This window comes from Manis pentadactyla, chromosome 8, assembly GCF_030020395.1.
Source record: "Manis pentadactyla isolate mManPen7 chromosome 8, mManPen7.hap1, whole genome shotgun sequence".
Classification (NCBI taxonomy): Eukaryota; Metazoa; Chordata; class Mammalia; order Pholidota; family Manidae; genus Manis; species Manis pentadactyla.
In genome coordinates, this window is record NC_080026.1 from 19,763,734 (window position 1) to 19,779,350 (window position 15,617).

At 36.4% G+C, this 15,617-nt stretch overlaps 1 protein-coding gene across 30 annotated transcripts in view; it reads left to right on the forward strand.

Annotated features, from left to right (window-relative positions):
* Nucleotides 1-4,763, forward strand: part of NEB (nebulin) — a 200,297-nt gene extending 195,534 nt beyond the window's left edge. For all 30 annotated transcript variants that reach the window (XM_057505612.1, XM_057505584.1, XM_057505595.1 and 27 more), the window contains 3 exons: nucleotides 303-455; nucleotides 744-850; nucleotides 4,004-4,763. In XM_057505612.1, coding sequence (XP_057361595.1) covers nucleotides 303-455; nucleotides 744-850; nucleotides 4,004-4,177 — 434 coding nt within the window. In that variant the 3' untranslated portion in view covers nucleotides 4,178-4,763. The remainder of the gene's footprint in view (nucleotides 1-302; nucleotides 456-743; nucleotides 851-4,003) is intronic.
* The last annotated feature ends 10,854 nt before the right edge of the window (nucleotides 4,764-15,617 follow it).

Genomic DNA, 15,617 nt, shown 5'->3' on the forward strand with positions numbered 1-15,617 from the left:
AAATATTCATTTTTGGGAGCCAGGAAAATGGGCAGGTGTAGGGAAGGAGGAGGAGTCGAGGACAGATTCTGGGATTGGAAGCCTGGCAGTACTATTTAACTGTTACATGACTTTGGGAATTTACTTAGACTCTCATCTAGAAAATGAGGATGACAACTATGTATCATAAGCGTTTTGAGGGTTTAATCCATGGAAACCTACTTAAAGCCATGCTTGGCAACAAGAGCAAACACTCCCTGAGCTTCACATACTGTTAGGACTTAACCACCATGGGAGTTTCTCTGCAATCTCACACCCTGTAGCCCAAGCTCAGCGCCGGAGCCGGGAACAGTCGCGGTCCGCCAGTGCGCTGAGCATCAGTGGTGGCGAGGAGAAGTCTGAGCATTCGGAAGCAGCCGACCACCACCTCTCCACCTACAGTGACGGGGGCGTCTTCTTCTCTGCAACCTCAGCAGGTACAGATGGTTGATGCTGACCTTGACAGCCATGGCCAACCAGCTCACTGATGGTTACTCTGAGTCACACAGAAAAATATCTGGATCTTTTCTCCTAATGAGAAAAGAAGTAGAATTGTGGAGAAATACATTGTTAGATGTTTCATTTTCATTAACTTTATTAGGACCTCCTTTCTTGGAAATCATTCTTTTTAAGTTAAGGAAAAAGTGTTGCTCAGCTGCTTCACACAGATGAAATGATGTCTAGCCATGTTCTTCCTAGAAAGCATTTTTTTCCTTTCCTTTCAGCTTACAAACATGCAAAAACCACAGAGCTCCCACAGCAACGCTCATCTTCAGTTGCCACCCAACAGACAACAGTATCCTCTATCCCATCTCATCCATCTACTGCTGGGGTAAGTAAATAATAAAGAACTTACTCAAGTCATTCTTATTTTTGGACATGTGCAATAATGATTATAGGTATTCTGGTCTTTTTTTAATTGAACCTTTTTTATACAAAGCTCTTACTACACATCTCATGTTAACATTAACATCAAAATCTTCATTACCAAACTCAAATAAAAGCATTATTCAATGATGTAAAACAAAAAATTAAAGGAAATGATCATTTTGGCTACTACCTTAAAAAATTTAAGATATTAAAAATATTTACTCTTGGAATGATTCTTCCAGAATATGTATATATATGTGCATATGAATATGTCAAACACATAAAAACATTCATATCTTAGATCTCCTTTATTAATATATATTGAAAAGATAAATTAAATCATGTTTACAATTCACCAGACTACTTTAAAACTCTTAGTTTAAGATCCTGGATCTTATTCATAATATCACAAAAACATTACACTTAAGGAATGAAATGAACAATATTTGTATGAAGAAAACTATCTTTACAAAAGGACATAAAGATCTAAATAAGTATTGAGACCCATTATATTTCAGGAAGGAAATCTTGTAAAATTGTTGTATCTCCTGAAATAAATCCATAAATTCAAGGCATCTCCAATCAAAATCCTAGTATCATTTAAAAAAAGTGTGTTAATCCTAAAATTCATTTGAAAGAGTAAAGATGCAAGAATAATAAAATAATTTTTGAAAGTGACAATTAGGAAAGGACTTAACTACATTAAAGTAAAACATACTATAAAGTTATTGTAATTAAATATGGATTTAGCATGGCAATAGATTTTTTCAAATGATGAAGTCCAGAAAGGGACCCTAAATGAATTACAAATCAGCAAGAAAAAAAAAGCAAAATTGTAAAATACTACAGAATAATAGAGACTACTTTTCTAATATTGGGGATGGAAAAGTCTTCTTAGCAAGTTCCAAAATCTAAAAATTTAAAGGAAAAAACCAATATTTGACCATAACATTTTAAATATTTTTATAACAAAAAGAAACATGTGAAAAACTGAGAAAAAAATATTTGTAGCATCTGTAACAAAAAGACTAATACTGAAAAAGCATAAAGTATCCAAAAATTCATTGACAAATTATTCTCTTCCCTTCAAAATAAGAAAGGTCTCAAAGTGTATGAATAGACAACTTTCAGCAAAAGAAATTAAAATGGCCAACAAGATGCTCACCATGCCTAGTCAGGAATATGAAAATTAAAACAAAAATAAAGTATATTAGAACATTAAAGAACTTTTCAGAAAAAATTAAATGCATAATATTTGCCCTAAGCAAATGGTAGGGGGTTAGTATGAGAAAACATGGTGAAAATTAAATGTCCAGAAATACAGAGATGGCTAAATAATTTGACATTACTAAATACAGAATTCTTTGCAGCAATAAAAAGAATGAGAGAGATCTATGGAAAGACCTCCAAACTATACTAAGTGGAAAAAATAAATCAGAATATTATTTATAGTATCATTCCATTTATGCCATGGGGAGGGAGGAAAATGTCTTTAAATGTGAATGTATGTGTGTATGTTTCAGAAAGCTTGGAAAAAATATGTAGGTTACATATCAAAACTACTAACCAGTGGCTGCTCCTATGAAGAAAATTTGATCAATTTCAATTTTTATTATTTATCTCTCTGAATGGTTGCAATTTTTAATAGTTGTCATAAGAACACTTAACATGAGATCTACCCTCTTACATTTTTAGGTGTAGAATACATTATTGTTCATTATAAGTTCAAGGTTGTAAATGGATCTCTAGAACAACAGATCTTCAGAGCATATTCACCTTGCTTAAATGAAACTGTATGCACATTGATTAGTAACTTTCATTTTCCATTCCCACCATGTTAATTTTTTCTTAACATATGGAGGATAGGCTTTAGAAACTTTACTACTGGTATGCTCCCAAATTCCCAAAGTGAGAGATACATGCAATATTCTATGGTGTTTTTTTCCAATTCTTCTCCAGAGTGCAAGATTGGCCACAAAAGTGAAGAAAAGGCCATATATAAAATAAGCATTCTCTTTTCTTACACACACACATACATGGTTTTATGAATACATTAACATACTATTGTGCGTCATTTGAAGTGCACAATTACACTAATTTTTAGTTCATTTACAGAGTTATTCAACCAACATCATAATCTAATTTTAGAACAGCACCCTAAAAAAAAAAAAAACCATCTGCATTAACTTCCCCAGCTTTCTTCCTCCCCGCTCCATCCAACCCTAGGCACCCAGTAATACAAAGAGAGGCAGAAAGTACATTTACCTATTTGGGACAGTTCACATCAATCAAATCACACAGTATGTGGTCTTTCATGACTGGTTTTTCCTTGATGTTTTGAGGCTCATCTATGTAGTATCATATATCAGTACTTCATTCCTTTTTATTACCAAATAATATCCCATTATATGGAAATACCACTTTTTCTTCACTCAATCATCAGTTGGTGGGCATTTGAGTTGTTCCCACTTCTTGGCTGTTATGAATAATGGCACTATAAATACGGACATACAAGTTACTGTGTGCACATGTTCTCAGTCCTCCTGGGTTTGTACCCAGGAGTGGAATTGCTGGGGCCTGTGGTAACTCCACGTTTAACATGAGAACTTCCAACATTTTTTCCGAAGTGTCTCTGCTTATATTCCCATCAGCAGTTTATGAAGGTTCAACTTGTCTACAATATCAACACAATACAATTCTCCCCAACACCAGTAGTCTTTCATATTATCACCACTCTGGTGTGTGTGTGAAGTGACATTCCTTGTGGTTTTGATTTGCATTTCCCTGATGACTAATGCTGTTGAGCATCTTTTCATGTGTCTACTGGCTGTTTGTATATGTTCTTTGGAGATTTCAGGTCCTCTATCCCTCCTCTTCTTTTCTGGCATTGAATTGTAGAGGCTCTTTATACATATTGGATAATAATCCCTTATCAGATATATGATTTGCAAATGATTTTTCCTATTACATGATTTACATTTTACCTTCTTGGTGGTGACTGAACATTCTCTTCTGTGCAATTTAAATTTGTGGAATAAGTCATAAGAGACCTTAGAGGTAGGTGTTCGAGTTAAGTTGTGAATCTATTTTTCCTTTTTTCCACCCTCACGAACAGAAAATCTTCCGTGCCATATATGACTATATGGCTGCTGATGCAGACGAGGTGTCCTTCAGAGATGGAGATGCTATTGTAAATGTTCAAGCTATTGATGAAGGTTGGATGTATGGCACTGTACAGAGGACTGGCAGGACCGGCATGCTCCCAGCCAACTACGTGGAAGCTATTTAGGTATTCCAAAGCATCACACCTGCCTGGAGGACCTACAAATCCTGCAGTCAGTATTTCAGTTTAGACTCTCCATTGTTATCCATGCTCTCAATCTGCCTGTTTTTCTGTGTATGATTTATAGTTGTACTGTCCCATTTCTATATGAACCCCAATACTTCACTGGAAAAGCAGATGTTTGTATCACTAATCTGTCCAGTTATTAAGCTAAATTTACTTCATTATTTTTTGGACTTGCACATTAAATTTAAGAGACATTAAATCCATAGGGTCATTTTTTAAATTGCCATCAACTTTTCCTTTGGGTTTTATAATAAGCTTAATTTCAGAAGACATTTAAAAATTTTCTGCAATTATTATATTGTTGCTGTATCAACCCAGTCTTTCTGCATTATGAAAATGTTAACATTATTTCTTTTCTAAAACAAGGATTCTGAACATTTAAACAAGAAAAAAATAGTCACCTTTTCCTTGCTTACTGAATGCTGATGCTTTTATTTCTACTCTAGTTCTTAAGTTATTAAGCTTTTAGTCAATATAAACTGGTGATAAGCTATAACTAATAAAATCTGTAATTCTGCAACAAACACCACTGATGGAATGACCATTTTTAATGCTTTTAAGATCTATAAATTAAGTTCAATAAAGCAAATCCGATACCAGACTTTACTAAAAGAAATAAACTTTAAAAATATGTAGTTAATAATACACATAGATTTCTCAAAACTCTACCATACACTTGTATTCTGTAAGCTTCCTATATGATTCTCCTAATAAAGTTTTAGAAACAACTGTGGGAGCCAGTCCTTCCACAGGAGACCTTTCTCATCTGTATCCAGAGGGCTGGCAGAATGCGGCCAAGGCTTAAAAAGGCAAAGGGTGGAGTGCCAACCAATATTGGCTTAATGCTTGTACAGACATCCTTTTGAAAAATCAGATCTGTCCATGTTACTTTACTGCTGTAGTTATACTGTTGTCCTCAAGCATCTTAATGCATCTCTCAAAGACTGACAGTGAATATCCTTGTGGAGAGTGTACACACTTGTGAATGCTCCATGACCACACCTGTATGCCAGGCACCATGCCAGATGCTGCGGTGTGAGCACTGAGCAGGACAGTTGGTCCTTAGGGAACTCACACTCCCAAGAAAAAGGCAGACCATGTCTAAGCATCCTGATGGGGGTGAGGCAGCCACTCTCCCCTGCCACGTCTTCAGCCTTCACTTACACTGGGCTAAAAAGCCAGGTTAAGCAGGCCAACAATCCTGGAGATTTTTCCTCTAAACTTCGGGAACACCCGAAGTATATGCTGTCCCAGTTTCAATAAATGTTTTAGTTTTTAAATTTCCTATTCATTTTTTAAGGTTGCCAAAGCACACTTTACAGTTGTTACTAGACAGACAGACACAACTTTTCTCTAAATCTAGGTTTGTTTGTTTGAAGCTTGGTAAGATTTCAATATACAATATTCAAAAGCAGAGAATAATTTATGGTTGATCCTGTTGCACCTCTACCCCATCAATGTCCTTAAAGTGAATCCTACTAATCACCTCTCTTAAGACATTAATCACAATTGACACATCTTAAAACACTGACAATATCTAGTGTTCAAATTTTAATGTTCATCCCATTTTCTAACCATTTGCTTAGGCCCCCGTTTTTGTCAGTGGTACCAGAAAGTCTTGTATGTATCTCCACTGCCACTCTCACGGGACATAAGGCGGCAAAGAACCTCAGTGACTAGATACTCACTCCATCTTCAAGAAGTTATGAACAAAGTAAATGATGTCTCTAAGTTACAGGTAAGGCAGAAGTCAAACCTAGCTCCTCTGAGGACTAGTGCTCATGGTACAGATTCTGTGCTCTTGTAAAATGTATGATGGACTCTTCATCACCCCCACCAAATTCATAAAGTTCTAACCCCCAGTGCCTCAGAATGTGACAAATGGGTCATGGCGTGCGTTATTAGTTCTCCTTAATCCAACAGTACTGTCATCATAAAGGGAAATTGGGATTTAAACAAGATGGCAGCATGAGAAGTGAGGCAAAAACCTCCTCCCCAAACCACACATAACACAAAAATACAGCAAATACAACTAATCCTGAAAGAGCGACTGGAAAGAAGACTGCAACAAATGGCCTACATCTGGGGAAAAGAGAAGACCTCACGGAAAAAGTAGCAAAGCCGTAATATGGTGGGACCCAAGCCCTCACCCCAGTTCACTGGTGAGAGGAAGAGAACAGTGAAGAGGGAGTAGATGCCCAGGACTGCTAAATACCCACCCCTGGAGATCTACTCCAGGAGTATGAACCCACATTACATGGTGCTCCAGAGATTAGGGGGGTTGGAAAGCAAAGACAGGTGGGACACTCATGAGACTTAGATTCCAGCCACTAGTGGAGAACAGATACCCACAACCAGCCACTCCAGGACAGATGGTCCTTTAAAAGACTTCCCAACAGTGAGAGGGCTGCTAATTGGGCAAGGATTGCAGAGCTTGCTGCCAAGGAGAAAGGACAGGTGGACAAAATTGGCCCAGCACACACAGCCTAGCAGGTTGGGAACTTTGAGCTTCACACACTCCATCCCCCTGGCTGGCAATGCAGCGCCAAGGCCCCCACCCAACTGTGATACACAGCCTGCCACTATTCCTCTTGGCCGATACCAGTTCACAAAACTGCTGCCCCTGCCATCAAGCCAGGACAGCCAGAGGGTGGCCCCCGGGGGTAAAGAGCTCTTTACTCCTGGCAGGCACCAGTGCCGAGCGCCTGCGACCCCGCCATCGCTCTAGGTGCTGGACAGTTCCATATAATAGAGCTTCTGGGCACTAGAGGGCACTGCAAACACAAAGTTATGTTCTATAGTATTCATTAGGAATATCAAACGGCCAAAGAACCTGGTACAAAACAAAATCAAACATAAGAAAGAGGGCTAAACTAAGTAAAACTGAAATCACTAATCTTCCTGATAAAGATTTCAAAATAATCATAAAATTGCTTATGGAGCTACAGAAAAATAGTTAAGGCCTCAGGGAGGACTTCAAGAAAGAGAGAAACTTTGAAAAATACAGTACCCAAAATGAAACATAAAATGGAGGGATTTAAAAGCAGATTAGATGAGATAGAAGAGATGGTAAATTAAATAGAAATTAGAGAACAGGAATACAAAAAATCTGAGGCACAGAGAGAAAAAGGATCTCTAGGAATTAAAGAATATTAAGAGAACTGTGTGACCAATCCGAACGGAACAATATTTGCATTATATGGGTACCAGAAGGAGAAAGAAAAAGGGAAAGTCTCCTTGAGGAAATAATTGCTCAGATCTCCCAACACTAGGGACCCAAGAAAGACAACACCAGGACATATAATAATTAAAATGGAAAAGATCAAGGACAAAGACAGAGTATTAAAAGCAGCTAGAGAGAAAAAAAAAAAAGATCACATACAAAGGCAAATACATCAGGCTATCATCAGACTTCTCAGCAGAAACCTTACAGGCCTAAAGGGAGTGGCATGATATATTTAATGCAATGAAACAGAATGGCCTCAAACCAAGAATAGTCTAACCAGTTATCATTTAGATTTGAAGTAGGTATTAATCAATTTCCAGATAAGCAAAAGTTCGAATTTAACTCCCACAAACCATCTCTACAGTGTATTTTGGGGGGACTGCTATAGAGGGAAGTGCTCCTAGGGCTAAACAGTTGTCACCAGAGAAAATAAAACCACAGTAAAGGAAGTAGACCAATTAATTACGAAGCAAATGCAAAATTACCCACAAAGTCAGTCAAGCGATATGCAGAGTACAGAATATGACAGCTAATATACAGAGTGGAAGAGGAAGAAAATAAAAAGAACCTTTAGATTGTGTTTGAAATAGCATAATAAGCTAGTTAAGTTAGATTGTTAGATAGTAAAGAAGCTGCCCTTGATACTTTGGTAACCACAAATCTAAAGCCTGCAATGGCAATAAGTACATCTCTATCACTAATCACCCTAAATGGAAATGGACTGATTGCACCAATCAAAAGAAATGAGTTACAAAATGGATTAAAAAAATAGGACCCATCTATATGCTGCCTACAAGAGACTCACTTCAAACCCAAAGACATACACAGACTAAAGACGAAGGGATGGAAAAAGACATTTCATGCAAATAATAGGTAGAAGAGAACAGGAGTTGCAGTATTTGCATCAGACAAAATAGACTTCAAAACAAAGTCACAAGAGACAAAGGACATTACATAATGATAAAACAGTCAGTCTAAGAAAAGGATATAACCATTACAATTATCTATGCACCCAATATAGGAGTACCTAATTATGTGAGACAAATACTAACAGAATTAAAAGAGAGAAATAGAATGCAATGCATTCATTTTAGGAGATTTCAACACACCACTCACTCCAAAGGACAGATCCACCAGGCAGAAAATAAGTAAGGAGACAGAGGCACTGAACAACACATCAGAACAGATGGACCTAACAGACATCTAACAGAACATTCCACCCAAAAGCAGCAGCATACAGATTCTTCTCAGGTGCACATAGAACATGTTCCAGAATAGATCACATACTAAGACGCAAAAAGAGCCTCAGTAAATTCAGGATTGGAATTGTATTGGAATTGTACCAACCAGGTTCTCATTCCACAAAGGTATGCAACTAGAAATAAATCATGTGAAGAAAACAAAAAAAGCCCACAAATACACGGAGGGTTAACAGCATGCTCCTAAATAATCAATGGGTCAATGACCAAATAAAAACAGATATCAAACAATATATGGAGACAAATGAAAACAACTCAACACCCCAAAATCTGTGGGACATAGCAAAGACAGCTCTAGGAGGAAAGTTTATAGCAATACAGGCTTAACCTAAAGAAAGAACAATCCCAAATGAACAGTCTAAACTCACAATTAATGAAACTAGACAAAGAACAAATGAGGCCCTAAGTCAGTAGAAGGAAAAATAATAAAGATCAGAACAGAAATAAATAAAATTGAGAAGAATAAAACAATAATCAATGAAACAAGGAGCTGGTTCTTCAAGAAAAATAAACAAAATGGATAAGCCCTTAGTCAGACTTATCAAAGAGAGTCTACACACATAAACAGAATCAGAAATGAGAAAGGAAAAATCACTATGGATACCACAGAAATACAAGGAATTATTAGAGAATACTATGAAAAATTATATAATTGGATAACCTAGAAGAAATGGACAACTTTCTAGAAAAATACAACCTTCCAAGACTGACCCAGAAAGAAGAAGAAAATCTGAACAGAATTACCAGCAATGAAATTGAATTGGTAATCAAAAAACTACCTAAGAACAAAATGCCTGGACCAGATGGCTACACTGATGAATTTTATCAAACATTTAGAGAAGACCTAATACACATCCTCCTTAAAGTTTTCCAAAAAGTAGGAGAGGGACTACCTCCAAATTCATTCTATGAGGCCAGCATCACTATAAAACCAAAACAAGGCAAAGACACCGCAAGAAAAAGAAACTTACAGACCAATATCCCTGATGAACACAGATACAAAAATACTCAAAATACTAGCAAACCAAATTAAAAAATACATCAAAAAGATCATCCATCATGATAAAGTATGATTTATTCCAGGGATGCAAGGATGGTACAATATTAAAAAATCCATCAACATCATACACCACATCAACAGAAAGGATAAAAATCACATGATCATCTCCATAGATGCTGAAAAAGCATTTTCAACAAAATTCAACATCCATTCATAAGAACTCTCAACAAAATGGGTATAGAGGGCAAGTACCTCACATAATAAATATATATGACAAACCCAAAGTCAACATCATACTTAACAGTGGAAGCTGAAACTTTTCCTCTAAGATAGGGAACAAGACAAGGATGCCCACTCTTCCCACTTTTATTCAACATAGGACTGGAGGTCCTCACCACAGCAATCAGACAACACAAAGAAATAAAAGGCATCCAGACTGGTAAGGAAGAAGCTAAACTGTCAGTTTGCAGATGACATAATATCCTACATAAAAAAACCCTAAAGGACCAACTCCAAAACTACTAGAATAACTGAATTCAGCAAAGTTGCAAGATGAAAAATTAATACAGAAATCTATTGCATTCCTATATACTAATGATGAACTAGCAGAAAATCAAGAAAACAATTCCATTTACAATTGCCTCAAAAAGAATAAAATACCTGGGAATAAACCTAACCAAGGAGGTGAAAGATCTATATCTTGAAAACTGTAATACACTCATGAGAGAAGACACCAATAAATGGAAATACATCCTGTGCTCATAGGATAGGAAGAATTAGTATTGTCAAATTGGCCATCCTGCCTAAAGCATCTACAGATTCAATGCAATCCCTATCAACATACCAACAGCATTCTTCAACAAACCAGAACAAATAGTTCTAAAATTCACACAAAACAACAAAAAATCCTGAATAACCAAAACAATCCTGAGAAGTAAAGATACAGCTGGGTGTATGTACTATAAGCTCTACTACAAAACTACAGTAATCAAGACAATTTGGTACTGGTACAAAAACAGATCCATAGCAATGGAATAGAATAGAGTCCAGATATAAACCCACACGTATATGGCCAATTAATATATGATAAAGGAGCCATGGATATACAATGGGGAAATGACAGCTCTTCAACAACTGGTGTTGGCAAAACTGGACAGCTATATGTAAGAAAATGAAATTGGATTATTTTTGTCTAACTACAAACTTGAAATGGATCAAAGACCTGAATGTGATTCACGAAACCATAAAACTCTTAGAAGGAAATGGGCAAAAATCTCTTGAACATAAACATGAGCAACTTTTATCTGGACACATCTCCTCAGGCAAGGGAAACAAAACAAAAATGAACAAATGGAACTACATCATACTCAAAAGCTTCTGTGTAGCAAAGGACACCATCAGTAAAACAAAAAGGCAGCCTACTGTATGGGAGAATATATTCATAAAGAACATATCCAATAAGGGGTCAACATCCAAAACATATAAAGAACTCACATGCCTCAACACCCAAAAGCAAATAACCCGATTAAAAAAATGGGTGGAAGATCTGAACAGACACTTCTCCAAAGAAAAAATTCAGATGGCCAACAGGCACGTGAAAAGATGCTCCACATCACTAATTATCTGGGAAATGCAAATTAAAACCACAATGAGATATCACCTCAGACTTGTTAGGATGGCCAACATCGAAAAGACAAATGCTGGCAAAGATGCTGAGAAAGGAGAACTCTCCTACCCTGTTGGTGACAATGTAAATTAGTTCAACCATTGTGGAAAGCAATATGGAGGTTCCTTAAAAAACTAAAAATATAGCTACCATTTGACTCAGGAATTCCACTCCTAGGAATTTATCAAAGGAAAACAAGATCCCAGACTCAAAAAGACATATGCACCCCTGTTTATCACAGCACTATAAAATAGCCAAGCTACGGAGGCAACCTAAGTTCCATCAGTAGATGAATGGATAAAGAAGGGGTGGTACATATACACAATGGAATATTGTTCAGCCATAAAAAGAAAACAAATCCTAACATTTGCAACAACGTGGATGGAGCTGGAGGGTATTATGCTCAGTGAAATAAGCCATGTGGAGAAAGACAAGTACCGAATTATTTCCCTCATTTGTGGAGTGTAACAAAGCAAAACTGAAGGAATAAAACAGCAGCAAACTCACAGACTCCTAGAAAGGACTAGTGGTTACCAAAGGGAAAGGGCGTGGGAGTAAGGGAGAAGGGGATCAAGGGATATTATGATGAGCACACACAATGTAGGGGGGCACAGGGAAGGCAGAATAGTGCAGGGAAGAGAAGTATTGACTCTATAGCAGCTTAGGGGCAGGCTTAATATGGGTGAATATTAGTAACCACAATGGTGCTCATATGAAATCTTTGTAAGATTGCAGATCAATGATACCTTAATAAAAATAGTTACCAGAGGTGGAGCAGACGGGGACGGGGAATTGGAGGAAGGTGGTCAAAAGCTACATTCAGTTTCATGTTAAGTACTGGGGCTGTGCTGTACAGCATGACTATAGCTGATACTGGTGTAGGATATGTAGGCAAGTTAATAGAGTAAATCCTTAAAGTTCTCATCAAAGAAACATTTTTTTCAATTTTCTTCTTTCCTATTTATTGCATCTATGTAAGATGGATGTTAGTTGAGGTCATTGTGGTAATCACTTCACAACATATGTAAAGTAAGCCACCATGTTATGTGCCTAAAACTTACAGAAATGTGTCAGTTACTTCTCAGTAATACTGAAAAAGTAAATGTCACTGTTCCAATAAACTTTATCTATATACACTGAAAAAGATAAAGGGAAATTGGGACAGAGACACACACCCAGGCTGACCATTACTGCCGGCAAACAAGAGTTATGGTCGAGGCAGTAAGTCTTCTGCACAGCCCTAGAAGGAACCAACCTGTTCGCACCTTGCCTTAGACTTCCAGCCTGCACATCTGAGACAACTCTGTTTAAGCCACTCAGTTTGTGGCTGTTACAGCAGCTGTAGTGAACCAATACAGTGGGACTTTCAGCACCTCCGTTTCATTCTTTAAACGTATGTACTTAGCACTGTGTTGAACCCATAAAACACATGTATCAAAGATAAATTCTACAGTTAAAATCCAGCCATAAAATGGGGCAAGAATTTTTATGGCTTATGTTTGCAGAGGGTAATGTTCGCTTCATGTTGACATGTAATTATACCACGTGTACCCATTTCAGGTCTCCCTAAGGAAAAAAAAAAAAGAAGAAACCAAACAAAAACAAGTATTAGAATGGTTGTTTTTATAGTTTTATTTCAGATTAAAGTGCATTTCCTTAAAAATGTTTAATATCCAGTTTCAATTGGCAAGTGTTAACAGTCAACTCTCAATAGATCATGAAAGGTTTTACTGTGGCTCACTCTCCCCCTCCCTCCACCAGTCTTGAATGAACCTGAAAATACACTGAGTATAGGTCCACCTGCTTCCAACACTGCATAAAGCATCATACAAAAACATCTGCCTGCACCCTATTTCCCTGCTAATGTTAGCTGAGGAATAAACAGGTACTTTTCGTGCAGTTTCAACGTTTCAACTTCAATCATCTGACTTATCAAATATAAATACTTTCTGAATGTAAAACTAAGCTCTCAGAGTTTATCAAGTGATGGGAACAAAAATAGTACAGGGCTATTACACAGCTGATTTGGCTTCTCATTTTCTAAGTGCATATTAGTCAAGTCTATCCACAGGAGGTAGCATTTAGGTTGAAAGCAACCCATTTACTCACCAACACCGAAAGAAAACTCCCCAAAGCCCCAATTTATTTCACAGGTGTGAACTACCCAATTAGTGCCAGATGCCTTTCCCTCATACATCAACATCCCTTAATATCCACGGCAAGTACACAACTATACTTTAAGTAGGAGGAAAAAAGTGTACCTAAAAAAGTACTAGTATCTCCTAATGTATGTGTATTTGAGAAAAATAACAGAATCAGGGGAACTCACCTTACAAAGTACAATCTAAGTAACAGCAGTATCAGTAAGGAATCCTCACTCTGTGAGCTAGGAGCAAATAACCAAATTGATTACAGAGGAGCAAATAACCAAATTGATTACATGCCTTATATGAACAAAAACTATCTTTTATAACAGAGATAAGCAAACTTTACATAAAGGGATAGTAAATATGTTGTTATAGGACATACAATCTGTCACTCTGAAGTTGTAAAGCAGGTGAAGATGCTACGTAAATAAGCATGGCTGTGTCCCAAAACCTAATTAATAGACATTGAAATTTTAATTTCATATTCATGTGCCACAAAATATATTTTGATTTTCTCAGTCATTTAAGAAAATGTAAAAACCACTTTTAGCTAACAGACATATGAAAAACAGGTGGTAGGCTGCAGTTCATCAATCCCACTCCATAAAAACTTACTAGGTAAAGATGGACACCTTTGTTTTTATACTCAAAACTGACTGTTTTTAATTCATTTTTTCTTAGAAAACTCTCAATTCTACAAAAATAAAGATTTTATACACTTGTTATTCAATTAAGTATCAAAATAGCTACTGCACTATATTTCACTTTCAGTTCCTTGACATTTGGAGATGAACTTCCTAGCTTTAGGCAGTTCATACATTTAAGAAATAACAGTTTTGTTTACTACTTTTTAAGGGCGCAGAGTATTAAATGTTTACCTTTTAATAACTACTCAAGGCATTCATGAACACCGTTTATGGAACTGTGCTACGTACTGAAATAATTCTCAGGGACCACTGGCTGCCAGCTTTTTCAAATTATATAAGCCTGTCTATCCCTATTCTAAAAAGCTATGTGTTTTCTTCCAGTGTCACATTAACATACTGCCTTCAATTTTATACTCTCAGATAAAGGGGAGCTTATTTTTTATTCTCATGGTGTATTTCAGGGGCATAAGCATTTACAGCTTGACACTTCTGCTTAGTTTTAGTTGTTCTTCGGTGAAAGGCTTGGAATAAAAAGGAAAAAACAGTTAAGACCACACTGTAAAATCTAACATTCATTTTAAGAACTGAGTAAACACTCTTACTTCTGCTAGACTATTATTACTGTTAGTCATCTATAGACTTTCAAATTCAAACGACTCTGTTTTTAATGGATACTATCAAAACACAATATACAAAGCCTAGCACATAATAGACATATTTAGTTGGGCCATCAGAAACCATGAAACCCAGATGTTTCACAGATCAAGCAATCAGTAAGTTTTGTTAGTCCTTTTTAGAAACCCATTACTTAACTTTAGCTACCTTTTCTAAGTGCTTTGGATGTGTGTTCTCAGTTCTCATCCAAAAAAAGATTATTTAAAATATGTGTGGAAAACTGTCTTAACAGAATGCCAAGAAAAACTCATTTTTAGAGAATCAAATTACTCAACACTTAAGTTCCATTTTACAATGAAATAGCAGTTTTCAACCATGTAACAGCAAAGTCACTTGTCTTCAGTAAAACAAGTCACATCTGTCAGATATATGACTCCTTATGGCACTAACTTTACTGACAAATCGTTCTTACTTTTAGGGATAGTTTTCAATGTTTATTAGTAAAATAATGAAGTCCCATAACTGAGAAGATTCATTTAGACTAAATATATCTCTAATATTTGAAAATTCACTTTTAACAAAAAAATCAGAATGGCTATTATACATACTCATGAGAAAAAGACATTGTTTAATAAGGTTGTGGATAGCATGAAATGCTTAACTGTCTGTTTAAAAACATCAATCTTCTGTATTTACATAAGGCAAAACTCTTTCATGGAAATTCTGAACTTTAATTTGAAGCCTTCAAGACCAGCCTGCATCTCTGATTCACCAATTTTTTAAGTTATTAAGTAACTTTTATCTTTTGTGACAATTTTAA